Source organism: Populus nigra, chromosome 9 (assembly GCF_951802175.1).
Source record: "Populus nigra chromosome 9, ddPopNigr1.1, whole genome shotgun sequence".
NCBI lineage: Eukaryota > Viridiplantae > Streptophyta > Magnoliopsida > Malpighiales > Salicaceae > Populus > Populus nigra.
Genome location: NC_084860.1, coordinates 3,132,132 through 3,159,795, shown reverse-complemented (window position 1 = coordinate 3,159,795; position 27,664 = coordinate 3,132,132). Strand labels below are relative to the sequence as shown.

The 27,664-nt window shown below is 30.7% G+C and overlaps 2 protein-coding genes across 2 annotated transcripts; one reads left to right on the top strand and one right to left on the bottom strand.

The window, feature by feature from the left end:
* On the bottom strand, positions 1-745 carry LOC133703250 (uncharacterized). The gene is made up of 2 exons (XM_062127711.1): positions 414-745; positions 1-315 (listed from the first exon to the last, which is right to left on the bottom strand). Exons 1-2 carry the CDS (start codon positions 663-665, stop codon positions 148-150), a joined length of 420 nt encoding a protein of 139 aa, XP_061983695.1. The 5' UTR covers positions 666-745; the 3' UTR covers positions 1-147.
* A 17,850-nt stretch (positions 746-18,595) lies between these two features.
* Positions 18,596-20,282, top strand: LOC133703893 (transcription factor MYB102-like). Its single transcript, XM_062128627.1, has 3 exons — positions 18,596-18,935; positions 19,035-19,164; positions 19,262-20,282. The coding sequence occupies exons 1-3, from the start codon at positions 18,803-18,805 to the stop codon at positions 20,124-20,126; spliced, it is 1,128 nt and encodes a 375-aa protein (XP_061984611.1). The 5' UTR covers positions 18,596-18,802; the 3' UTR covers positions 20,127-20,282.
* Positions 20,283-27,664: the final 7,382 nt, after the last annotated feature.

Sequence of the window (27,664 nt, the reverse complement as noted above, 5' to 3'; positions counted from 1 at the left end):
TCATAGAAACTGGATCAATATGGTGCTCTAATGGAAAAGACAGTTACGCACAAAGCATGTATAGTCACAAACAACACTATAACTCAATCCCATGATATCCCTAAATGAGCCTTTTTGTTAATTAAATAAAGAGAAGAGTAAAAAGGCTCAAAATTGGAGTTCAGAATCATCCCATTGAAGCACTGCGGACTCTATATTCTGCTCTCTTTTCAGCTTATCCTTCAAAAACCAGTCGCATACCCTCCCAGCATTCAGCTCCTCAATTGTACACCCTTCTTGCTCTGATATAACTCTTAAGAGGTTTAATGATGATATCTGTAACACACACGCGCAAAATTATTGAAACTATTCAGTAATTCTTCAATACATGCATGTGTTGATACGTTTTGAACAAGGTCTTAAGAAAGAAATACCGTTAAACGGCATAGGAACCTTTCATGGGTGCTAATACCGGACATTTCAACTAGACCAGCTTCTTCAAGACTCAAGAAACTACGTCTTTCCGAATTCTTTTCAGATTCTAGTCCACCGCATGCCCTCACTGCTAGCTTTCTTCCGTGAACCAGCTTGTTTGGAGCAATAGTGGTTTGTTTTACCATCTTTTTGTGGAGGTTAGGAAGAAATCGTGATTGATAACAACTCTTGGAAAGTTTAAGTGAATTCATAGTCTTTCAGTTTTCAGCTGAGAGCTCTGAGGAAAGGTTACAAGGTTTTGGAGCTAAAGGCACAGAGAAACTGAACAAGCTAGCTTATCAGTTCTGTTTTATTTATGTGGTGGAGATTGGAGATGGATTATGGCCAGGGAAAAAATTCCGTCCTGTTTCCTCCCATGATTGGGCCATTTGGAACCTAGAGCATGTATTCAAATTACATTTTGGGCTCACACACAAACTGTACAAGCCCAAGCAAGTCCTAGTTATCTTGCCGATTGCCATTAAGCACAGAAGGAAACGATACCAGGCTACCATGATCTAGAGATAAATGGCAGGGAAGATGATATACTTGTCAAATCACCGAATCTTCCTTTCTCTAATTTGATGTTAATGGTATCTTTTGCCAGACAGAGATAACAAAAATAACTCTACAAATAAAGATTTTATAATTGAATATACACTAGACCACCATTTTGTATTTACACTTGTTCAGAAGTTGATTGGTAAACAGACCTCGAAGGGATACAGAAATATTTTCCAAAGAGCTAAAACAGACGAACACCAACAGCTAGCTTGCTGCTTCTTGACGTATGATGCTCAGTTAGGACCCCAGAAGCTCAAGAACATGACAGTCCTAAGATTCTCCTCAGCCTGCTTATACTTACCGCTCTTGGCAATCTTATAACCACTTGAATCAACAGAACCAGAGAAACGCCTTGCCTGCTTTGAAGAAGAAGAAGAAGATGAACAAGCAGAATCTCTCAAAGACTTGATGGTCCAAGAATCACACATTGACGCCTGCTCCTCCATTCCCTGAACCACTCTCATTCCTGATTGATACGACTCCCTGCTCATGTATAAATAACAAAACAACACCCCAAATTCTTGAAAAATCGTTGACTTTGGAGATTCGTGAAAAAAGCTACGAGATTCTTGATCTGGCGATGATCTAGAGGAAACTTTGTCATGCACTTAAAGAGAGTTAATTAAGGTTCAGGCCATAAAGACACGACAAAGTCTACGTAGGACCGTTGAAAATCAGGTGCTTGAATTTTCTGAAGGATTTCTTCGTGGTTAGATTTTGAGAATGGTTACTAATATTCTGCTTCTGAACGAAGAAAAGAAAGATTTAATTGAAAAGGATATGCTTAGGAAATTAACGATCCTTGCTTTTTCGAATTGTGGTGGTGGATTTAATTCCTTTTTATTCACAATACATTTTTCTTGTATATAGAATTTTCAAAACTAGAGATTTCTTAGATTCTAAGAATAGGAAAAATGAACCACTGACTTGGTCATAAATAGGATATGATTTTCAATTTTAGACTAAGAAAAGATTCTTTTATTTCAAGAAATTTCTTAACATTAATGTTTGGAGGAAAGTGGTGGTTTTGTGTTTTGTATACAAGGCAAGAAAAATGCTTAAAAAGGAGAGATAAAAAGACTAATTTAATATTTATTTGGTAGTATTTAAATAATTTATTAGGAAAAACTACTCAAATGACCTTATATAATTTAATTTTGTAATACTTTCTCCAGAGACATGAACTTTAAGAGTTTTATTTTAGTAATAACCCACAATATTTTTTTTACCCCTTACTATAAACTAGCATCGATCTCTCGTAAAATAAACCGTATTATATCTTTTCGCACGGAATATCGAGGCAAACTATGTGTAAAAAGAATAAAGATGAAAAAAAAATAGATATTTTTTACCAAGTTTGGTATATGATGTAATTGAAAAAATGGAATAGATTTATAGTTATATTAGCCTAAAATAGGCTAATTGTTGGTGTTTTTTGGGATTCAACCAAGATTATTTATTATTATTTTTTTTTTATTTACGTGGGGTGTCCGAGCCAGCTTACGCGCACCACGACTATTCCCCACGGCCCGCTGGACATCCTGCAAGCCCAGGAGCAGGTAAGGCACCGCGGGGGTGACAGACGTACACATAGAGGGTCGAACCCGGGACGGGGGCGGAACAAGTCACACGAATTGACCACAGCAGTTAAACCCTCATGTGCTAGGTACACATGAGAGCTCGAACCAGGGCACTCAGGCAGGGCAAAGCCTGCCAAGGCCACTGAGCTACAAGTCAACCAAGATTACCTATACAACTAGGAGACATTTTCAGGCTTTTCCTTGTAATATTTATTAAGATGCAGGCCACTAACAACATTTCAAGAACCTACAGAGGATCTTATTAAAAGAGTACAGAATCATAACATATGCTTGATGTTTTGGAAGCAGTTGAGATTTTCATTCAAGCTAATTATTATTTTCATGTTGGGAAATCTAATCATTGGGATTATTTGCGTTTCTTTAGTGTTTCTTTTAGACACTGAGGAGGTAACATTTTTGTAATAAGTTGATCACGTCTCTTTTTTTTTTAGGATTAATTAACTAAAACTTTTAGGCTTAAAAAAATCTTATTACTTTATAAAAACCATTTTTCTAAATATTATTTAATTAAACCATTTAATTAAATATTTTAAATATTTTAATTCAATCCCAAACTAATTAGGAAAATTAATTCTATAACTAATTTAGTTTAGGGTTTTAATTTTAATATAAAATTATTATTTCATATATATATGGAGAACTAAAATCATAATTTTAGCCCTAAATATACTTATATATATATATATATATATCCATTTCTTCTTGTTGCAGCAACAAGGCTTCGCTGCTGCTACCGGCACGGGGTTGCCCATGGCAGCCACAACTTTCAGCAACGGCGGTAGTGCTATCGCTGCACCTGATGGCAGTGCAGGGCAACAACCCTCACGCTGCCCCAGTTTGGCACTGTCGTGGCCTTCTGCCAACAACGACTGGCTATGCATGTAGCACATCCAAGCATGCGAGTGAGACTTGTGGCTGTTGCAGCCACCTAAAACCTTTTTTTTTTTTTTTAATTCAATGGTGGATTCCAACCGGATCTAAAAAATTCAGCCTGATCTGGCCGGAACAGCAGCTATAATTTTTATTTATTTTTAAATCATGAGATTAAAAATATTTTTTGAGAAAAATAATTTTTGTAAATAAAATTAATTTATAATTAATATCAATAACAATTAAAACATACAATCAACAACCCTAGTTATCTAATGAAGGCTCTAATACCATTATTAGGTTCCCGAATATCATATATGCAGTGAAAACAATAAAATAAAAATATTTAGTAGTCCCTGGGATCTAATTAGACAAATCTAGAGTTGTTTAAAGATTTATTACATGAAAATCTGATATTCTTTGACTTTGAATAATTCTTTAAATGCTAAGTTGTCACAAACCACAGACTGCCTAATTATCCTGCGTTCAACGGTAATTCACACGAATTACTAGTGAGAAATCTCATAAATCTCTATTTAAAAGAGAAATAGATTATTATGCCTATAGTGCTAGTTTTTTATTTTATTTTATGACTTATGTAGTTTTTCTGTTTAATAGACAACAACAAATAAAAAGCATCCTGACTATTTATATGGAAATCTAAAAAGCTCTATAAATTGACAAAATATTAATTTTTCCCTTAAATAATATTCATATATTATTTAAAATAATTTTAGAAATTTAATCAATTAAGTCCCCACTTGATTATTCCAGGACTAGAATTATTTCTCAAACATGATAAACTTCATTTAATATAATTTTTCTTTGAAAAAATATTTTTCAAAATTTAATAATTAATCATATTAAGATTCTTATAAATATCCTAACCTATTTTAAGAACAATTAAATTAAATTTTACTAATCATATTAAAATTTATATAATATTAAAGACAAATTAAACATTTATTAATAATAAATATATATTTATATAAATATAATAGTACCACCTATATAACCAACCGACAAAAAACAACAACAATATCGTCGAGGCAGGGTAATGTGACGATGCAATGGAATATATTTGACGAGACCAAATATAATAAATACGAGATGACATGCCTGCGCGCTGCCGCGGGCTTATAAAACAAATGCACTTGATAGCGTTATAATTGTGAACCAATGCTAGATAAGTAATAGAAATTAAAGGTATGATGGAGCAAATATTTCATGACGGAAAAAAAAGTTGTGTTGGTGATCAAAAAATTAGAAACTGAACAAAATAATTTGTAGCAATTTACCGTGTTTTGTGAGGAAAAATACAATGCTTTCGCCATATGATTTAACTTTTCAGTTAATAAAAAGAAAAAAAAAATTACAAAGCTAAATTCTCTACCAACTTAATATTAAAAAAAAAACAAAGATAATTTTGGAAGGAAAAAAACCCATGAGAAAAAATATTGTAGCAATTGACAATGTTTTGTGAGGAAAACTATAGCGTTTTTCCCAATAAAATAAAATAAAAAACTATTTAGAGAAATATTGTAGCAATCCACAGTGTTTTGTAAGAAAAACTACAACGCTTTCCTCATATGATTTAGTTTTATTGTAATTATAATTCTTAACCAACTCAATATGAAAAAAAAAATCGACAAAGATAATTTTGGAAAAAATCATAAAAAAAATCACATGGGAAAACACTGCAACAATTCAAAGTGTTTTAAAGAAAAAAAATTACAAAGTTAAATTTTTAATCAGCTTAATATTAAAAAAAAATCGATAAAGACAATTTTAGAAGAAAAAAAACACCAAAAAAAGGGGAAAAATCATGCTGGAAACACTGTAGCAATTCACAGTGTTTTGTGATGAAAGCTACAGTATTTCCTTGCATGATTTAGCTTTATTTGTAATGACTTATAATTATAATTTACAAACAACTCAATATTAAAAAAATAAAATGAAAAAAGATAATTTAAAAAAATTATATAAAAAAAAACCATGCGGAGAGACACTGTAGCAATCCATAATATTTTATGAGCAAAGCTACAATGTTTTCCCCGCGTAATTAAGCTTTATTACAAAGTTAAATTCTAACCAACTCAATATTAAAAAAAAAATCAAAGAAGATAATTTTGGAAAAAAATATCACAAAAAAAGAAAACACAAAAGAAACTGAAGAAAACCATGTGAGGAAAAACTGTATCAATCCATAGTGTTTTGTGAGAAAAAACTTGTATTTTCTTAACCAACTTAGTATTTAAAAAAAAAATTGACAAAGATAATTTTAGGAAAAAACATTATAAAAACAGAAAAAAACCATGTGGGAAAAAACACTGTAGCAATCAACAGTAATTTTCAAAAAAAGTTATACTTCTTTTCTAACATATTGTAACTGTAATTTTTAACCAGCTCAATATTAAAAAATAAAATAAAAAGGATAATTTTGGAGAAAAAAAATCATGTGGAGAAACACTGTAGCAATCAACAATGTTTTAAAGAAAAAAAATTACAAAACCAAATTCTCAATCAGCTCAATATGAAAAAAAATCGACAAATATAATTTTGAAAAATAAAAAAATAAAATAGAAAAACTATGTGGAAAAACATCGCAGCAATTCACAGTATTTTAAAGAAAAAAAATATAAAGCAAAAATTTTAACCAGGTCAATATTTAAAAGGTAAAATCAACAAAAATAATTTTTTAAAAAAAATAAATGAAAAAAAAAAAAGAAAAAATAGGAAAGTTGAAAAAAAAATTGAAAACAAAACAAAAAAAAGGAAAAAAAAGGGCCCGTACCATTTAGAGTACTGTATAATACGTTAAAACTCCTGAATGATGCTTGAAATATATATTTATAGTTACATCTTAAAGCTACACATAATCTGATGGAATGTTTTCTGCACGCACACATAATCTTTCATTGTTTCTGTAGAGACATATCCTCTTAGCTTAGTATCTAGATGATGTCCCAATGTAGGCCTTTTCTGCCATCCAAATTCTTAAGTTTAGTATCTAGATGATGCCATCCTTTTATGAAATTAGCTTTCCTACCCACAAAGATCACAGGTAAAGCTTTCCGCCCAAGTACGATCAATAGCCTTTAAATGGCCAGTTTTATTGAACAATGCCGAATTTCTATGTATATATTCTATTGTAATTTTTTTTTTTTTTTTTTTTTTATTGTAATTTATAGTTGCTGGATAGAGTCTTTAGCAGAAACAAAAATTGAACCCAAGTTGGCTAGATTGCATTAGGTGTCAGTCATGGGCTGCCCTAACTGGCAGGAGGCTATTTCCCACTAATCCACCACTGATGTTCAAATATCTGAAAGCATCTCCTCCAGATCAGAGATCATAATGGTGGCTCATGTTGGCTGTGGAACATGGGCAAGGCAGCTATCACGTCTAATGGGTGGATCAGCCAACATGCCTAATGGTTGGACCAGGTGCTTTGTTGATGAAGGCATTTAGTACCCAAGGCGGGTTTTTGCATTTCGGACAGTCAGACATGGGAATCGTTGCCGCCATCAGCAATCTTTCAGCGCAACAAGCGATACTGACAGTGTGAGATATAAAGAGATTCTCCTTCTGCAGACATGTTGTGGAAGTTTTAGTCTGATTCATCTGCTGTTTAACTACACTTAGCTACTTATACGTGCCTACTTTAACCTTGATTTTCCGGAGCTGAAAATTCTTTGGAAATGAGATTTCTGCACTTTTATAGACATTCTGTTTCGTGAAATGTTTTTGACCACATAATTTCTAGTGATAAATGAAGTTTTTCACTGTTTATTTAATACAATTCAGCCTAAACTTGGTCTTTGAAATGCTAATTTTGAAGTATCTGTCAAAACACTTTTAGAATACTATGTGAGATTTGACAAAAAATGCTATATGATTTCATGTCTTGGTTCTTCATCTGCAGACCTTTGTGTTTCAGTCCCCTGCTCTTGTGCATATAATTTTTTACTTCAGCATCATCTGTGCTTCAACACTCTACTCTTTTGTTTGTGCTTCAGCTCTATGCTTCTGCTTTTCCAACTCTATCCTTTTATTTTCTGTAGTCCATCACATCAATTTCGGATTGTTTTCCATGATAAGAGTTCTTCTGTTTCTATGCAGTTTATGCAAGTACTGATGAATGGTAGCTTTAGGTAGAGCGTCAGTCTTCATTCTAGAGAAATGAATGCCAAAACTGCTATAGCATGACCTAATTCCTCAACTAAATGTATTCTATAGGCTTCGGATCATGCTGTTGGCATAATATGTGTCCATGAAGCTTGAAACTTCAAGGGGCGTTCATGTGACTACTGGCAATATACATAACCAGATTCTGGAGATGATTTCTTATACTTCATGAATTCCTTGATGGGAAAATGCCAATCATTTTGTATATAAAACCTTAGTTCAATCTGCAATCTAGATATCTTTGACAAAGAATTATCTCAACCCAAAATCTAATATATTGATGAGGCTTGAAGAATGGCTTTATATTATCGGAGGACTACCTCTATCTTGTACTACATTTTACTAAATAAATTGAAACTATTCATTAAAGTTCTTGATATTATAACAAAGAATCAAGAATCATTTTAAACAAGAAAAACACGCTATTGAGTGATGCTCAAAGATGGTTTTAATTACTTTTTATCAATCTTTTAACCCAGTTCACAGAAGTAAACTTGTGAAGAATCATGCCACACCATTCAAAGTTTATTTTTCGTCAGAGTTTCTTAGGATGAGTTAGTTAGCTATTAGAAGTAAAACTCGCATTACCTTATGAAATGGAGAACCAGAAGTAATCACTGTTGCATCTCTCATTCTGATGAATCCTACTGGTCTTTTTTTTTTCAATAGACTCAGGCGAACTGAATGTCCTGTGATGCTATCTCAATTTATCTAACATGCATTAAATGGGCGTTGTAGAAATTTAGAATAGAAGAAAAGGATATTATTCAATTATTTGATTATATATTTTGTATTAACTCCTGTGAAGTTTATATAGCATTACAACAACAAAACATATAAGAAAATAAAATAAAATAAATTATACAAAATATTTAAAACGATAAAAACATCATGGGAAACAATCATGCACCGTAAATCAAATTCCAAGCTAAACTTTCATGTTTGCTACTCGGATATAACAAGAAACAAGGACTAAATACTCCAAATAGAAATGACACAAAAGGCACAGTTATGGTTTCATAATAATAACAGTGATAGTTTTATCAATGAAGATGAATCAATAAATTATGAGTTGATATATCATTAAAGAGGATAGTAAATAAAATATTTTATAGACAATGAACAGAATTAAAAACAAAGTATTTTAAAGTGGTCTCATGATAACATAAAGTTATCGTTCGATTATTACCCAAAAAAAAACATAAAGTTGTCCGCTGCAGAAGTGGAAGCTAATTTTTTAATTATCTTAATTTGTTCAATTCCTTAATTTCTTCATTTTATTGATTATGAAATAATGAAGAGTGTATATCTTGATTATTTCCTTAACAGGGTATTATATGTTAGCTACGGGATCAACTCATGCTTGGTGACCCAAAAATATCTGGGCGCTAAACTGCTGTTTATTGTTCACTACTGTCATTTTAGAATCTGAGAATGATATTCCATATTTTCCATGGATGTTCTGAAGCTGTGTTTTCTTATCTTCTTCATGAATAGCAGGGGATACTCCATGTAGTTCAACTTGGCTCGATGTACCCATCCGAAGAGTCATTTCGAGACTCTGACAGCAATCCCCTGCTGTTCTTGAAGAAAACAAATACCCAGATGAATTGCTCTTAACAAGTCATAGAGTGAGCATGGATTTCTCCAAGTATTGCCGGTCAATGCTTCCTAGTTTAAATTCCTTCACAAATTGTTTTGTGGAGGAGGCAAAATTAATTGAATATCTATACATGTGATGTGAAAGGCCTCCAAGAGTGGAAATGCAGCATGAAATCTTGACGTGCATGTGAGGCAGACTTAAGGAACCCGTCCTTCGTATACTCGATGGCTCGGTGGGAAGCAATTTGTGGACAGCATTGTTTCTTTCCAAATTAACAACGCCGTGCATGACATTTCGTGAGGTGATGATTGAGTGTTGAGCCGTAGGTTTAACAAAGAAAGAAAACCCCATTTTTGTCAGGCATTGATGTTGTGTGCGTCATTGCATTCATCATGCCAACTGATCTAGAGTTTTCCAGGATGAATAATCTGTGCATGTGAACTGTTTGAATCAGCTGACACAATCTTTCAAATATGTTCATGGTCCTGGGGAAGAAAATGGAGGGGGATGCGATATCATATTTTGCAGTTTTCTTCATTTCTACCAAGTTACTGTTTCCTTCGAAGAGTAAAATCTAGCTACAGCTATAACTAGGTGTAAGCATGCAGTTGGTTCGCTCGGTTTGAATAAAAAAAATCCGGCATAATCGGGTTTTATTTATTTTAAATTGAACCAAACCAAATACCCGGTTCAAATCCAACAATTTGGTTTTTTATTTTAAAAAAAAATGTGTACATGGGCCTTATAGTTGGCCTTTTTAAATTGGTTTTGATATAATACGCGTAGGCTTTTCTGAGTTCTTTTTTGTTTTTGATTTTATAAAAAATGGTTTGGTATAATTTGGTTTTCCAGCTCTAAAACTGAACCAAACTGATTTTTTAAAAAAAAATTATAAATGTTTTTTTCCCGGTTCGATACTTTGGATCGGTTTTTTTCAATTAATTTGATGCCAGTTGTTTCAGCTACTGCTCTGTCAAAATTAGAATTGAGCTTTTGTACTTCCAATGGTATTGGATGCTGCAACATACGGTGGGATATGTCATGGCCTTTATGGGGTCTGAGGGGAGAGGATCGGCCACTGGCTATGCCATAATAGGGGAGGGGGGAGGGGGGAGGGGGGGGGGGGGGGGGGGGGGGGGGGGCCTTTTCGACTGCCTAATGAGCTGTTAGGACTTGGAGCTATAAAAAATAAAGGCCTCCTAGATTGTTGTCTAACCAATTATATATATGTGTGTGTGGACGCGCGTTGATGACAGTAATATTTAAAGAAAAACATAAAAAAATCTGAAACATATTTAAATAGTTTTTAATCCTAGAATTTTAGTTTTAAACGAAATCATGTTATCCAATTTCTAATAAAAAATTAAATCTGAATAAACAATAAAGCTCAATCTCTAATTAAATAAAAGTTCAAAATTAAAACTGAAAAAACATGAGTTTAAAAAAAAACATAAAAGCAAACCCAGAAGAATCTTTTAAACCCGAATTAATCTTATAAATTTATAACCTGTGAAATTCTAGACTCGAGTTCAGTCAAGAAGATCAATTCTCAACCAATTTATATTAAATGATAAAACCAGAAAAAAAATATCAATTTAGAAAAAACTATCAATTTAGAAAAAACTATCAAAGTAAAAAAATCAAAAGAATGAGGATCAAATCTGATAGGAAAAAAACTGAAGAATGATAAAATCATAAAAAAATCAATTTTAAAAATTATCTTTAAAAAATAGTAATCAAAAGAATAAGTACTCAATAATGATGAAATTAAAAAAAAATCAATTTGATAAATTATTTTAAATAAAATAAATAGTAATTAAACGAATAAAGACCAGATTTGACAGTAAAAAAAAAATTAAAGTGCTGCTTTTAAAATTTAAAAGGTTCGGCATGGAAAACAAAAATAAGAGAGAAAATAAGATGAAAAATAAAAAAGAACAATAGTGTCAAATCAAATTTAGTTTTACACAATGTAGAGATTATAACTATGTAAAGAAGGTCGTCCCGACAAAAAAATCCACCATGCGCATTGTATGAACACAAAGGAGCAATGGACATATTAATACATAAAATGCATGTGCCAACATGTTTTGGCTTTAAATAATATACTATATTTATGAAAATATGAGATTTTCCCTCAATTAACTTGATTATAACTAAAAACATAATACAAAAAAAAAACCCATTGGTGCCACTTAAAGAGAATTTGTTGTTAAGAGTAATTTATTTATTTTACTATACTTTAAAAATATAAAAAGATCAAGTTGTTCCCAATCAATATAATAATAATAATAGACCTTGCAAAATACTATATTATCTCCAATCGGCAGTCCACTTATTTTTTTAGAAAGGTAATGTAAACCCTAAACTCAAAAATTGGTAAATCAATGTTAAATAGGGAAATCCTCAACTAAAAATAATAAATTAAAACAGAAATTTTTAGTATTGGAGGTGAAAAATTCCTAGAAAAATTAGTTAAGTCTCAGATAAAATATAAGTAATAAAAATACGATGTGAAATATTAACTAATGATAATCATGAAAATTTCTTAATTGGGTAAAATAAATATTTTTAAAAGAAGAATTTGTGTGAATTTGGGGTGAAGATATTTAGAAAAATATCTCATAATTCTAAATAAATCAATGTATGATTTTATGCGCAACTAACACTAACTATCGGTATAAGTATCGAGTATATATAATCATGTAGTTTTTAACTGAAGGAGGATGAAAGTTTCAGATGAATTAGTTTAAAAATCTTGACTATTCAAGTAAATAAACAGTATATAAAATAATACGATTTAAGGAAAGGTTGAACAAGCAAATTTAGATTTTAGTGTAAAATTATTTATTGTCTGATTATACACTATCAAGTATAATTTTTAATTTGACTATTGCATCGAGTTAAAACTTTTTAATGAGTCTCCTAACATGTTGAGAAGATTAAATGGATTAAAATAATAGAAATTTATAATCAGAATAGAGTATGATCCATGGTTACTATTGGAAATATTTGCATCAATGGAGAAAAAATAAACGTGAGTATTGTATAGAGAATTTGGGATAATCATTGAGTTCGATTGAATTCTAATGATTATGAATAAAGTAAATTAGAGACATATTCTATTACTAACGAATTCTATTGGGAATAAATAGCCATTCAATCAATATAAAATAAAATAAGCTGTAGAGCCAAATATGAAGGATATTAAATTAGAAAAGATGAGGATTATGACTATACATTATAGGTATTTTTTGTATCAGAACGATAAATTTTGGTTATAAAGCTTCTCAATGTTCTGTATTGAGATCTTTTATATATATATATATATATATATATATATATATATATATATATATATATATAATTTTAAAAATATTAATTTGATATACATGATTTTAATTTAAATCTAAAAGTAAATTAACTTCAAAAGATGTTGCCTAGCTAGGGATGGGTTGGCACAAACCTTGACCAGTTTTTTTTGGTGATAGCGAATACTAGTGAAGGCCTTTATCTTTAGCCACCCAAGACAATGCGACAAAAATCTTAAAGCTTGAATTTTCTTTCTTAGCTGCACCAAAAAGTTGATGCCACTATATTTTCCACAACCTCAACTGCCATGAACTGCATGTTGTGTTGCCACTTCAGTATTATATGATTCTGAAAAATTAAATGTGGACCGACAAAGTAAACCTAAAATATCTCAGCTGGAATTTAAATAAAAAAATTTAAAATTATCCTTGAGACCCAGAGAGAGAGAATTTATTTCACACGGGCTATTCTAACATGCCAGAATTAATTGTCAACCTTGCTATATTAGGCTTTGAATAATTCCGGCCTAAATATTCATCGAAAATCACAGGGCTAATTAAGTTCTTCTGGAATCATACGCGTCTCGACGTTAATTACATTGGTTTTTTAGTTTAATGTGGGTGTTTGGGCTAACTTACGTATACCTCAACTGATTTTATGAGTTCTAAAATTAACAACCATATAAATCTCTAGTAAATATTATATAAATAATTATAAAACTCAAATCTAAAATCATCAAAAAAAAATTTATCTTAAATTTTTATTGCTAGTTTTTAACGTAGACAAGTACATTAATTACATTGTTTTTTTTTTATCTTAAATTTTTATTGCTAGTTTTTAACGTAGACAAGTACATTAATTACATTGTTTTTTTTTATTCACGTGGGGTGTTCGGGTCAGCTTGCGCGTCCCACGACTATTCCCCACGGTCCACTGGACATCCTGCAAGCCCAGGGGCAGGTTAGGCATCGCGGGGGTGACAGGCATGTACATAAAAAATCAAACCCGGAATAAAAATAAAACAAGTCACACGATTAACCACGACAACTAGACCCTCAAGTGCCATTAATTACATTGTTGCTTCGTGGGCCAGTAGCCTCCAAGCTCTTCCTTAACTTTTGCAATCATAGGCCACAGTGTCCAAAACGAGCTCGTCCAATGAATGTGTCTTATACATTGTTTATCTGTTGTTGTACCAATCAATGTAAGGTCAAACATGTGAAGTGGCAAGTGCTTTTCAGTTTCAAATCAATCTGCTTTGGGCACGTTAACCTTTCCTAGAAACCATTATTCACTGCTAATTTGCCCCCACGTACAGCTGGATGCCTCTGCTGTGCATCACGATGATTTTGATTACTTTTATGTTTTAAAAATATTAATTTTATTTTTATTTTAAAATAATATTTTTAATGTTTTTAAATCATTTTGATATATTAATATCTGTTACAGAATAATATAAATTATATTTTAAAATCTCACATAGCAGTTGAAGTTATTAGGTTGAGAAGGTTATTAGACATGGTATCAAAGTTTTGATGACCAAGCGATCACGAGTTCGAATATCATAATTCATATTTATTTAATAAAAAAATAAATATAAAGTAATGTAAGAATAATATAAATTATATTTTTGAACCTCACCTAACGGGTTAAGTTATTATATAAGAATAATATAACAATTATATTTTATTTAGTTTTATTCCAATAATTATAAATATCAAAACTAATTATAAAAATTAAAAAAATAATTTCAAAAAACGATATTAATTCAAATTCTAAATTTTTTTTTTGATATAATAGCATTACAAAAACTATTAAGAGAGTTTATCCTTTTCATTTAATTTACTATACAGTAAAAATCTATACTTATAAGAGAGTTTTTTTTCTTCTAATGTGAGATAAATATTTTGAGTTAATCTACCAAGTTTCTATGCAGATCGAGAGCGGTTGAGGTCAGCATAACACATATGCAACTTCTCTGGGTAACCCATGCACAAAGCAAATCGTAAAAGTTGGACAAGTAATTAACGTTTCAAGCAGGACCACGCCCAGGAGACAGTGTTTTGCAAGATCAAACCATCAACAGGCTGCCACGATTTAACATATGACGCCTGGTGTCGGCTCCCGACAAGAAGATTTTCCTTCTTTTATTTATTTTTTCTTTCATCGATCATCAAGTCTTTGCCTCCTTGACATCAATGAATCTAGCTATATATATATAGATGCATGATTAAATATAATATAATGTTGATTATTGCAGCCAGTAGCCACCATATCCTTAGTGGGACAATGAAGCAACATAAACATTGTATACAATAATGCAATTTACTTGTGTTATTGCACTTGTAATTAAGCATATATATGCATGGGAAAAAGAGGATTATTCCCTCCCTCCTGAGTTCATTCTTCACCATCCTAATAGTCTACACGAAATGAGAAAAAATGATAGTCTACATATATTATAATATTATATTATGGGAAAAAGAAATATAATATTATGTTCTTTTACGAGTATTTTTTATGCACATATATACACGAAATGAGCATAAATGATAGTCCACATTATGCTAATTACCTTTACTATTCATCAACATTAAAAAATCATGAAAAATTGTCTTATCCACCTTTAGCCATCAATGCAAAATATTAGGTAAATGGGGTCGTATATTATTATATGTTTATCAGATATTGATTTCTACCTAAGTTTCTCTAGGTATAAATTTTGAGTTTTCACCCTATCCCTAATCCTCATTAGCTTTCTTGGATATCCTTCTAACCTTGATCAATTATTTCATTCATCTGATTAGAAGTAAGGGATTATTCCATTCATCTGATTAGAAGTAATCCCTTCGATCAGCTTCTCATAAAAATTTAATTTAAAACAAATAAATTATTTTTTTTTACTGTGAATATCCAAACTAACTTACGTGTATCTCGACTAATCCTTCAAGACCCTGAAAATTAACGATCAGATAAATCTCCAGTGATCCTAAAGTTTGTGATACTTGAATCAATGATTTTTTGAAAATAAATTTAGAGTCTAACTAGTTGAGTCATATTTCCTTAAAGTTCAAGAATAAAAACAATGATAAATATATTTTTTTCTAGCAATGCTTTTAAAATACTAATTAAATTGATGAAGATTAACACGTCCGTAATCTCAGGCATGCCTAATGTCTCCGTGCTTGTTGTCATGGAGACACCCCATGTCAAATTACTAATTATAATAGCCTAATCATCATATTAGAGAATTAACAAGTAGAGATTAATGCTTAATTATTGAACAGAGTGCTTACATCCTTCAATTCAATTTGAAGGCCAATCAAGCTTCTCGCATGGTGACACGTTTGATCAGACTAATCAGATTACTTGGTTAGAAAAAAAATAATTAAGCACAAGCATTTATAAAAAAAAAAATGCACTGTTAGTAATATTATATCGTCGCGGTCGTCATTCGTGCAAATATAATATATAGTTTCTATTATATTTTGGATGATCATCCACTTTTTGTATAGTTTGATTCAGGATATAATAAGTAACGAGTGATTTTGATGACGTGTGGGAGCTGCATGCATGCATAGTATATCAATAATTAACCGATGAGAGCATCCGCTTTAAGCAGATTTATTAACATATATTGCATATATAATCATTATGTTATTATTTCTACATATTATATATATGAGTTGGTGTAATGGTTAAAAAATATATTAATTTTCTTATAATTAAGCATCATTATTCAAAATTTTAATTCGAATCGTGAGGAGTAAAAATTGTCATGAATCTTTAAATCAGATAATGCATATGATTTATCTGATTAAATCAAATTTAATTTTGATTTAAAAAATATAATCCAAAGACATCTTAACTTGACATAAAATTAAAAAATATTTTGTCTATGTCAATTTTGTTCATCCAATCATTCGAACTGGAGGCAACTTAATTATGAGTAAAAAAGCTTCAAACGAATTAACTTTGCTTAATTTATATTATATTATACATACTGATTACCGTGTCAGGTCTAATCCATATTGATTGAAAAGGAGTGACAGATCACATAATTATAAGTTGGCACAATTTCAAATTGTTTCATAATTTTTTTTTTATCATAGATATTCAGTTAACTTGCGTGTATTTCGATTAATCTTAAAAGTCCTGAAATTAACAATTATATAAACCTTCAATAAACCATAAAACTTAAATCTAAAATCATAAAATAAATAAATTTTTTAATTTTAAATTTTTATCACCAAACTTACTAGATAATTAATTGATCGTCTGGTAATTATCATGAGTTTATTAAAAACAAAAGGGGGCGGGGGGTAGCTGGGCCATAAAAGTTGGACATCATTAGTCTTAGCTTAGAGCAGCCAATAAGTCCCAATAAGCACTTTTCTTACGGTAAATTTTCTTTCTTTTCGGCTTTCTTTAACTTTTTATACTATTTTTCACTTTGATTCAAGTTGATAGTTATGTTTAGATCCAATTCTAGTCCGTGTTCATATTGGTTTCGTGTTTGGCAACCAAAAACGTCTTCCCCACAAAAGTTATATTACATTTCAATTTGTTGGACCTTCTTTGTTATATAATTCATGATTAGACTAGCCTTGAAATCGATGGCTTTGGTGGCATAAATAAATCGTGCTAGCTCTAATCATATGATTACTCTATAATTCAAGTGGAGATAAGCTAGAAAAATATATGTTCATGCAGTTACAGATTGTGATTTATGAACAACTATATGTACTGGAATTCCTGCAGGGCGTATATATGCTTTAATTCTATTAATTTATATTTTTCTGAGGGACTGTTCTTAGTCTACTCAAGAAAAAAGCTATCATCCCTGAAAATAATTGCTCAGTTGATTTGTCGAAAGTCAATGAAGTTGAGGTCTTGACGTTTTGCTTGACAACAAGTAATCAAGTACCTGTGGCTAAGGAAGAAAGGGATTAATGGAAGGTGTGATATCAAACACACAAACACACACACAGTATATAAAAAAATCAATTTTAAATCACAGTTCAAAATTTTAAGCACTGGTGTAAAAGGATAATCAGTAGAAAAAAATTAATTAACCTATCACAACAGTAGAAGAAAAAAAAAAGAAATTTCTCGGCAAAAAGATAAGAATTGGCTTTTGTAGAACTCCATTGAGTCAGTTGGGCTGCACGCTATAGTCCTTCGTATTCACATTAACCAAACTTCCTTTCCTTGGTTTCTCTCTGTGCTAAAAAAAAAAAAAAAAAAAAAAAACCCTCCAAACTTTTTATCAAATTTCCCAATTTTGTAAAAGAAAAAAAAAATCTATGAATCCAAATAAAAATCTATTCTTAGAACAGATAATTAGAGTAGAACTATCACAATCTGCATCATAAATGCTCTTCCTTCATTTATTACACCCAAAACTAAAACTGCTTAATCATTTACATAAAAATCTAGCTAAAATTCTTGAACTAAAACATGCCCTCGATAACATGAGTAGTTCATTAATAATTTAATAATATGGTAATAGTTGTTTTTCAAAATATATATCAATAATATTTTTTTATTTTTAAAAATTATTTTTAACATTAACATACGATCTAAAACATATAAATTATATTAAATTTTAACCAAAAAAAAATAAATATTTTGAAAACAAGATTTGCACGGCATTCGGTTTTTTAAAAGGGAACAGCGTGGTTTTCCACACACAGAGAGACACGACAAGCTCAAGCCAGCCATCTTAACTTTGTAGCATGGAGCCATGCATGAATTCAAGAAGAAACCCTGCAGCAAAGGTCATGTTAAAGATGGGAGGAGTACGTGGCTAATTCATGTTGGTGACAGCTAAATATGAACCCAAAAGGCATGGATGATAGATATGGTACCAAAAATTGAGATATCAAACACATTACTTGTAAGATTTTGCATGAGAAATTAATTTCGTATTTTACGATATGGTGACAGAGAAATTAGACTTTACATTTTAATTTTTCCAAGGAGAAGGGACACGTTGCTAAGCAGCGGACGGCACCGAATCCTCTTTGACTTCATTTTGTTTCCTAACCTTCCCATGGAGGGCTATTTATACACAACTACAAGCCCATGCGGACCCAGCATCCATTTCTTTGCTCCAATTTTCAGAAACTGAAGCAAAATATCTACCTCTGGATTTTCTCTCTAGCAAGCACAGTACCGAATTGCTATAGCCAGGAGTACTTGATAGTGCAACATGGGGAGGGCACCTTGCTGTGAAAAAAACGGGCTAAAGAAAGGGCCGTGGACACCAGATGAGGATCAGAAGCTGATTGATTACATACAAAAACATGGCTATGGCAACTGGAGAACACTTCCAAAGAATGCTGGTATGTTATTGTTTTATATATCGGTTTTGATGCTTCAGTTATCTTAGGCTTCAATTTGTGGACATGGTGTTGATGGGTTTAGTTTCTTACTTTGTTCAGGGTTGCAGAGGTGTGGAAAGAGTTGTCGTCTTCGTTGGACTAACTATTTGAGGCCCGATATCAAGAGAGGTCGATTTTCTTTCGAGGAAGAAGAGACAATAATTCAGCTACATGGTATTTTGGGAAACAAGTAAGTCTTCTTTTGACAAACATGCATAGGTGGAGTTAAGGAGTCGTGGAAATTTTGATTTTAACTTCTTTTTCTTCGTTTTATATTTGATGTATAGGTGGTCTGCCATTGCTGCTCGACTGCCTGGAAGAACCGACAACGAAATCAAGAACTACTGGAACACACACATCAGGAAAAGGCTTCTGAGAATGGGAATTGATCCAGTGACTCATAGTCCAAGGCTTGATCTTTTAGACCTCTCCTCAATCCTCAACTCGCCTCTTTACGACTCCTCCAGGATGAACATGTCAAGAATTCTTGGGGTTCAGCCTCTAGGCGACCCAGAACTCTTTAGGCTAGCCACATCTCTCTTATCTTCTCAACGTGACCAAACCCAAGATTTTGCTTTCCAAATTAGTCATCAAGAAAACCATCTTTCCAGCCCACAAGTCCATCAAAGCCAGCACCAATCGGTAATTCATCAAGCTAACCAGTTTCAAACCCCAGGTCAAGAAATGCCTACGTGCACTACATTGACTACCACTCCTTGTGTTACATTTTCTAATGAAGCACAGCAAATGGACCCCAACGTAGACCAATACCAATTAAGCACTATTACCAGCTTTAGCTCTCCAAATTCTCAGTTAAGCACACATGATCAGTGGCAAAGCAACAGGATGGGCTCGAATTTATCACAAGATTGTTATCTGCCTGCAGGATCAAGTTACAACAGCGCCGACAACTGCCATGGGACTGATCTTGTAGACCCTTCTTCTGAGGCCTCAACTTTTATTTCCAATAACAGCAACCAAACCTTTGGTTTTGCTTCAGTTTTATCAACTCCTTCCTCAAGTCCAGCGCCATTGAACTCCAATTCAACATACATCAATTGCAGCAGCACTGAAGATGAGAGGGATAGCTACTGCAGCAACATCTTGAAATTCGAAATCCCAGATATTTTAGATGTTAGTAACTTCATGTAATGTATTAGGAATTAATGAGGTTGATCAAACAGTTTCTTCTTTCTCAATTTTCGATTTCCCATCCAAATTTCTTCGCTTAATAGGATGTTAAACTTTATTCATGTAATTAACTTATTAATTAATTACAGTATCAAAAAACAAGCCAGCTTGATAGCCCATGTTTTCTTTTTCTTTTTTTTTCCCTTTTTATAATCCCTTGAGACTTTAAAATTAATCTATGTAAATTTTTAATAGTCATGACATTGGTTACTCTCGAACTAATAATTTTTTATCTAGAAAGCAAATCCACATCATCAAATCCATGTTTTCTTATTTTTAATATAACAGGAAGAAGTTCCCATTATTGATCATGTCATTCAATTATTTTATCATATTAATTAAAATATGCCATCTTATTATAATCACATTATCATTTTAAGAATTTACACTTCTATTGATGATTATATATACAAAGAAGATGTATGTGCACCTATTTATTACCCACTACAGAGCATAACACTATGAATAACATTTATTTATGCTGCTAGCAGGATCTTGAAAATTAAATTCAATATTCAGAAGAAAAAAAATTATATTTAATAATGTCCTTGGACCGTGCATATATTATATTAACTTTAAGCTTTCCGTAAACGGCCAGCCTTTAACTATAAGAGGAAGGCTAGGAATCTAGCTAGACAAACAAACATAAAAATCAATTTCAATGTATCTGACTTTAAGTTGATTTAAATATTGACAAAATTATTTGTTGGCGGAGAAGTACAGTGTAACTCATTGACAAAATTATTATTATTTATATTTAGTTTAGAAAAATATTTTTATTTTTCTTATTCAGTTTATGAATTTTATGTTTTTCTTAATCAATTTAGATCTAGAACTAGTATAAATAAGGCTAAATAAAAGAAAAATAGATTGAAAAATTAACTCATTAATTAGTAGCAATAAAATTATAAAGGCAAGTTGATGAATCATAATGTTAATTGGAGAAGATAAAAAAAAGAAGAAAAACTAGAGGGTAATGAAAAAAATGATAACAAATCTATAACTAATTTTAATAATTCATTTTAAAAGTATGAGCAATGAAGACAGAATGAGTGTCGTATAGGTTTTTGTGATGTTGTTTATGATGGAATATATATGAATTGGTTTTTTTTTTTTATTGATTTATCATGTTTATTTTAATAATAATAATAATAATAATGATATTATAAATAATAATAGTAATTAAAGTGATAATATCATTAATGATATTCTCATTAATAAGTTAAAGGTTGAATATAAAGAAAAGTTAAAAGGTCCTTAAAACAAATATTAATTTAGGTTATGTTGACTTTTTCTTACAAATTTACTATTATCGTATCATTAAAATTAGATTTATTCAAGGGTTAAGCAAAATCATTTGATGGCAACAATGGCCCACTAAAATTACGTCAATAAGTGCATGTCTTATGTTTTATTATTATTATTATAAATGCAATTTTTTAATCACATGTCTATGAATTTCAATTACTTGAGTTTTAAATTTTCTTTAATAAAGATATACTCTTATTCAAGTTTTCCACACGGGACTTGTGTGGAAATAATTTTTTTTAATACCTAGCTTATCAAATAAAATAAGAAAAACATTATTTCAGAGATATTGAGAGTGTAGTTGTAGTTGCTTTTTAAAGTATGTTTTACTCAGAAAAATATTAAAATAATATTTTTTATTTTTAAAAAATTATTTTTGATATCAACACATCAAAATGATCTAAAAACATCAAAAATATATTAATTTAAAGCAAATAAAAAAATAATTTTTTTAAAAAATACTTTTGAAACGCAAAACCAAACAGGGTATCAAATTAAAGAAAGCTTTTCCTCAAATAATAATAATAATAATAATAATGAAGCAACCTTGTTTCCATATTAATATTAACTCATATATGAATGCAAACCAAATTGTGTTATAAAAAAATTCTCATGAATAAATTAATTATTCAAATGAGAATAACCTATCTCAAACTCAAGAAAAAAACATATTTTCTCTGGATATTTTAAAAAAACATTAAAATTTTGATTGAAAAAAAGGAAAAACGATAGCACTTGGCTATTATTGGCTAATGGCTAGAGACCAACTTTTGGAAAACAAAAGCAAAAGGAAAGGGCACAAATTTTATGGAGCAAGCAATCATATGGAAGTAAGATATTGCTCCAAAGAACCCGACAACAGTAGTCGAATACCGGCAACCATTCCGGCGAGGACAGCCGGAGCATGTAAGGCGTACAGGGCTACAAGTGTCCCAGCCACCTGTGAGATTAACTGTCCCATCAAGTAGGATAATTTACATGGGGATTACGGTAAACTTTGACAAAAAAAAAAGCGTGTACGTGGCGACATTTGAGCGGTGACTTAAGATTTTTGGAAAGGTAGGGACCACAGTTTGGTTTATTGAAAATCAAGGCGGGGCTTCTGTGCTGTTTTTTTGTCTCTTTAGTATCCTCCCCCACTTGCATCATTAATTATCTCCAGAGAGATGTTATTAACGACGTTAGATTTTTTTAGATGACACGTGGATCCAATAGCAGAGAGTGGGTCCCGTTTTATTTTCGTTTTTTGGTGGTTAATTAGGATTAGTGGTTGACCTTGTGATTATTATGGGGTCTCAAGCCTGTAGATACATTGCCCAGTAGCTTGCCGACCCTCGGTGATTATTTCATGATCAAGTGAGATTAGTAGGCAATTAACTTGGCGAGTTAATCATTGAGAGAAAGTAGGCAAGAGCACTACTGAATGAAAGTGACGTGGTATGGTTAACTTAATCAACACTATAATTAGAATATGTTAAGACTTAGATTCGCACGGCAACTTAGAGCCCGTTTATTTTTTTATTTTTAAAATGATTTTTTAAAAAAAATTATATTTTATTTCAAATTATTTATTTTATATATTTTCAAATCATTTTAACATGATGATATCAGAGATAATTTTTTAAAAATAAAAAAATATATATTATTTTGAGCAAAAAAAATATTTATGAATTTTTAAAATATATTAACATTAACACATTGAATTATTGTAAAAATATTTTTAAAAAAATGAATTTTGATCCACCTCTGATCCTAATATGAGGCGCAATATCCTAATAATCCAACCCTGCTTTTAGATCGATCCACAATTATGTTATTGCGTGCAAGTTGGTACAAAACTCGGTATGTTGCATGGAAGAAGCAGATTTCATTGAATCACGACATCGCCAGGCAACAACTACTAATAATTTATTTTTGATATTAACATATTAAAATTTATTTTTGATATATACATATTAAAACAATCTAAAACATTAAAAAAATATTAATTTGATGGAAAAAAAATAAAAAATAAAAATATTTTTTTTAAAAAAAACATTATTGAAACATGAAAACAAAAGGCTTGATGCACATGCCTAATTAATTTCATGGTCGACGTGTACAGATCCTGGTCATGCTTTTTGTCAAAGATGCCCAGGCAAAAAGGCAATTTATAACCACATGTGATGATGAGTAAGTAACCTATGAATAGTTTCTTCAAGGGAGCAAATCAGCGAACACTTCAGCTTAGCATGTCTAGCTTGGTTACTGTCTCTGCTTCCCCTTTTCTGCCTCCATTCAACACCTCAAGTCCCACGTTTGGGTGCCAGGTGTACACGTTGAGCCGACACTAAATTCTTTTTCGTGTGAAAAATATGAAATTCGTGGTTTTTTTTTTCTTTAATTAGCCAAGTTTGACAAAAATTCTGGAAACCCCGCCTAATATAACAAAATCTTTTTTTTTTTTAATTTATCATCTGCTTTGCTTAAGGTTTACTGTCAACTTGATATCAAAAATAAAATTCAATTAAAACTTTATATTAAATAATAATATTAAAAAAACTAAAAAACCAAAAACCAAAATATTTTATTATATTTATTTAGGGTTTGTGTTTAGGGTTATTAATTATTGTTTGTTTTTAGAATTAGCAATTCGGTGTTTATGAATGTTTTTTTTTTATAATTTAGGGTTGTTGTACTATTTATAACTTCTTTTTACTATTAGTTTGGGGTTAGAGGTAGGAGTAGTTTACGGTTTGGTTTTTTTAAACAAGATCATTATTTTTAATTATATCTTTGTTAAATTATGCTGTTTTTTTGAATATTTTTTTATATTTACCAAAACCTTTTGCTATTCCAAAGGAAAAATATCCAAATCCATGGTGCTAATATTTAAATTAAATATTGACTAGAGTTTTTTAGAGTGTGGTTATAATTGTTTTTTAAAATATTTTTTATATCAAAATATATTAAAATAATATTTTTTTATTTTTTAAAAATTATTTTTAAGATTAAAATATTAAAATAATTTAATATATATAAAAAATTTAAATTTTTAGAGAAGATAATTTTGCAGTATAAAGGTAACGGTACGGACGTCGCTTGTGTAGATTTGACAATGAACCGACCTCAGGAATGACAGATTTCACTTTCTTGATCCACCGTCCAAAGAAAAAGCCTCCTCGATGGTTTGAATAAAGTAAGCTCTTTGAAGTGTTCTTCTTATGTCTTTGCCATTGGCTTTATTTTTCCATGTTTTGCTTTTGCTTGCTTTGTTTCTCTTGTTTTATTGCTCTGAGGACGACAACTGCAGCAGCTTTCACTAAAGAAAAAATGGGCACCATATCGGAAAAAAGGGGCCTCTTGATAAATTGATTTTGTTTCCTTGGACCCATTGCCATATTGACCAAGATTTATCTTTTTTTTGGGGATTCTTTACACTATAAAATTAATTTTGAGGTAAGAAATTGCGGGCTCTAGCCTTCTTTTTTTGTTTTGCTGAGACAGTGGGATGAAAGTAGGCAAGAAGCTGAAGTGTATCCTTAATTTGGGATGTTTGGTAGGCGGCTAAAATATTATTTATCTAAAATTTAAATTTTTATTTGTTTAAAATTATTCTTTTGTATTTTTTCAATCATTTTAATGTGCTTGTATTAAAAATTAATTTTATAAAATAAAAAATATTATTTTAATATATTTTCAAACAAAAAAATAATTTAAAACACACCAATTACCCCATTGTCAAATACACTTGTTTTTTATATATAATTGTGCAACTTGGGACAAAAGGTGATAATCTTTGAGGTTGCAATGATTTGTTTAATATTATTACTGGTTACTTTGATTTGTTATTACACAACCTAAAGTGCGGTTTCAATATCAACCAAAGTCCAAAGGTCCATTGCCAGCATGAACTAATTGACTAATTTGTTTCATACAAAAGCAATACGCATGGTGAAGAAAGTCCGACGACACTCAAATTAAAACATAAAAAAAATTAGTGTGATCATAGTCAATTTTCATTAATCATTATTAATCCAATTAAAGTTGAGATTAGATCTAAACCAAAACATAAATTGCTCACTAATAAGTTAAACTTTTACAGTAAATGGCATTTAAGGTTGCCGCTTGTTGCTTAAATAAATATCTTGCAAAAAAAAAGAGATTTTAGAATTTAGATTGAGTCCCAACTTTAATAATACATGGTTAATTTTAAAAAACTATTCTTTTAGTATTTTTTAATGATGTATTTTGATGCGGATGTTAAAAATATAAAAAAAATTATTTTAATATATTTTTAAATAAAAATTATCATACATTATAATCTCAAATATGCCCCAAGTGACCATTTTCAAACTATAGTATTAATATCAATGACAAATTCAACAAATTATTTACGTTGAATATAACTCCCAGCTCACCATTAAATACAACAATAATTGTCCAGACTTTTGAAAATACTTAAAATCCTAATGAACAAACAATATTTTTGTGTCTATTGATGAGAATATAGCTAGCTGGACTAACTAAAAAGTGCAAATTAAAAATTGATATATCAATGTATTTCTAAAAAATCATTTTTTAGCCTAAGTTTATATTAAAAAAAAAAGCCAATGATAGGGTAATAATTTAATATATCTAGACTTGGCACAATATTAAGCTCATATGACAAAGATCTAGCTCAATATTTTTGAGTTCAGCTATACGTTGAGCTCAAGTACATATAAGTTTGATAAAGTGTCAAATTCAATGTTCTTGAGTTTAGTTACACGCTAAATCTAAACAGACGTGGATCTGGCAAGTTTCCAGATCCAACGTCCTTAGATTCATCCACATGTTAAACCGAAATTGACATGGGGCTGACAAGTTTTAAGACCTAATATCTTTGAGATTAGTCACATGCTAAGCACAAATAGACGCAGATTTGACAATTTATTAGACCTAATATTTTTGAATTCAATTACATGCTTGACCTAAATAGACATGGATCTGGTTATCTACCATACACAATATCCTTAGGTTCAACTATGCGCTGAGTCAAAACAAACATGGGTCCGACAAATTACAAAATCCATCACCCTTGGGCTTAACATCATTCGAAGTCCACATGGGTATAGACCTCATGTTAGGCAACAAGACTTTATTTGTTCATTTTTAAGACTTTTAAATTTTAAAAGTTGACTTGAAAATTCTTAAAATTATTTTGGGTAATTATCAATTTTAATTGAGAGTATATTCACCACAACATACGAGTTGTGGAAAACTCTTCACTTTCTAGAATAGGTGAACCCTGTAAGAGGACTTACATGATTTCTTTCCACAAGAATTTATCTAGACATATAAGCCAATAATGAATTCAAAACTTTAGGTTTAATCATAAAAATAAATCTTTATTTTAAACCTTAGACGAACCTTCGGTTACGAACCCATAAATACCTTTAAGCCACATCTAGATTATATAATATAGTTTACCTCATATAAGATGAAATGCTAATATATTTCCAATCCATAATCAATCTTTTACTTTAAAATTTCATATAAAACCTATTTTTTATTTTAAAATTTCATATAAAACCAGTCAATCGGATGTCCTATAAACCTTAAACGGCAACTTCTTAATCCCAACCCCGCAGTGAAAACCTGAGTCAGAGAAATTTAAAGGAAATAAATGGCATTAAATCAGGTTTGTGATTAACTTGTATTGACGTCCATTATGTCATAGCCAGTAGTAAGAATACTATTTATGGATGGTTACATTTTTGTGGTTCGCGTGTAATGTCCAAACTTGGCCCATGCATGGCTTCCATACGTGGTGTGGCTAGCTGCTAGCTAGCCGAGGTCTAAGGCTATTCTTTGATAGAACAAGATAAGTTATGAAGTGTGGCGTGTGTGTATGTCTATATATATACTATATTGGTGGCCCGTGGTGTCAATTTCTTTCTTTTAACCAGAAAGAATGGAAACCATCGTGTTTCTAAAGAAGTAATAAAAATTCGAGAGTTAAATTTTGAGTAATTTGATTATATAATAAAAAACAAGATAACAATAAAAAATAAAATAAAAAATATTTTCCTAGATAAAGTTTAGTTAATATGTTAAATTTATGATCTGGATATAAAAAATAAATATAAATTAAGATATTTAATAGCACAACATAATAAGTTATTTATCTGGTTATGTTTAAAAAATTTATTTATTCAAATTAATTTGTA

Bases quoted from the DNA above. Each gene is read 5' to 3' on its own strand.
- LOC133703250 (XM_062127711.1), bottom strand. From the start codon at position 665: ATGAATTCACTTAAACTTTCCAAGAGTTGTTATCAATCACGATTTCTT. The intron at 316-413 runs GTATTTCTTTCT...TGTGTGTTACAG, and splicing joins GGTTCCTATGCCGTTTAACG to ATATCATCATTAAACCTCTT.
- LOC133703893 (XM_062128627.1), top strand. From the start codon at position 18,803: ATGGGGAGGGCACCTTGCTGTGAAAAAAACGGGCTAAAGAAAGGGCCG. The intron at 18,936-19,034 runs GTATGTTATTGT...TACTTTGTTCAG, and splicing joins AACACTTCCAAAGAATGCTG to GGTTGCAGAGGTGTGGAAAG. The intron at 19,165-19,261 runs GTAAGTCTTCTT...TTTGATGTATAG, and splicing joins CATGGTATTTTGGGAAACAA to GTGGTCTGCCATTGCTGCTC.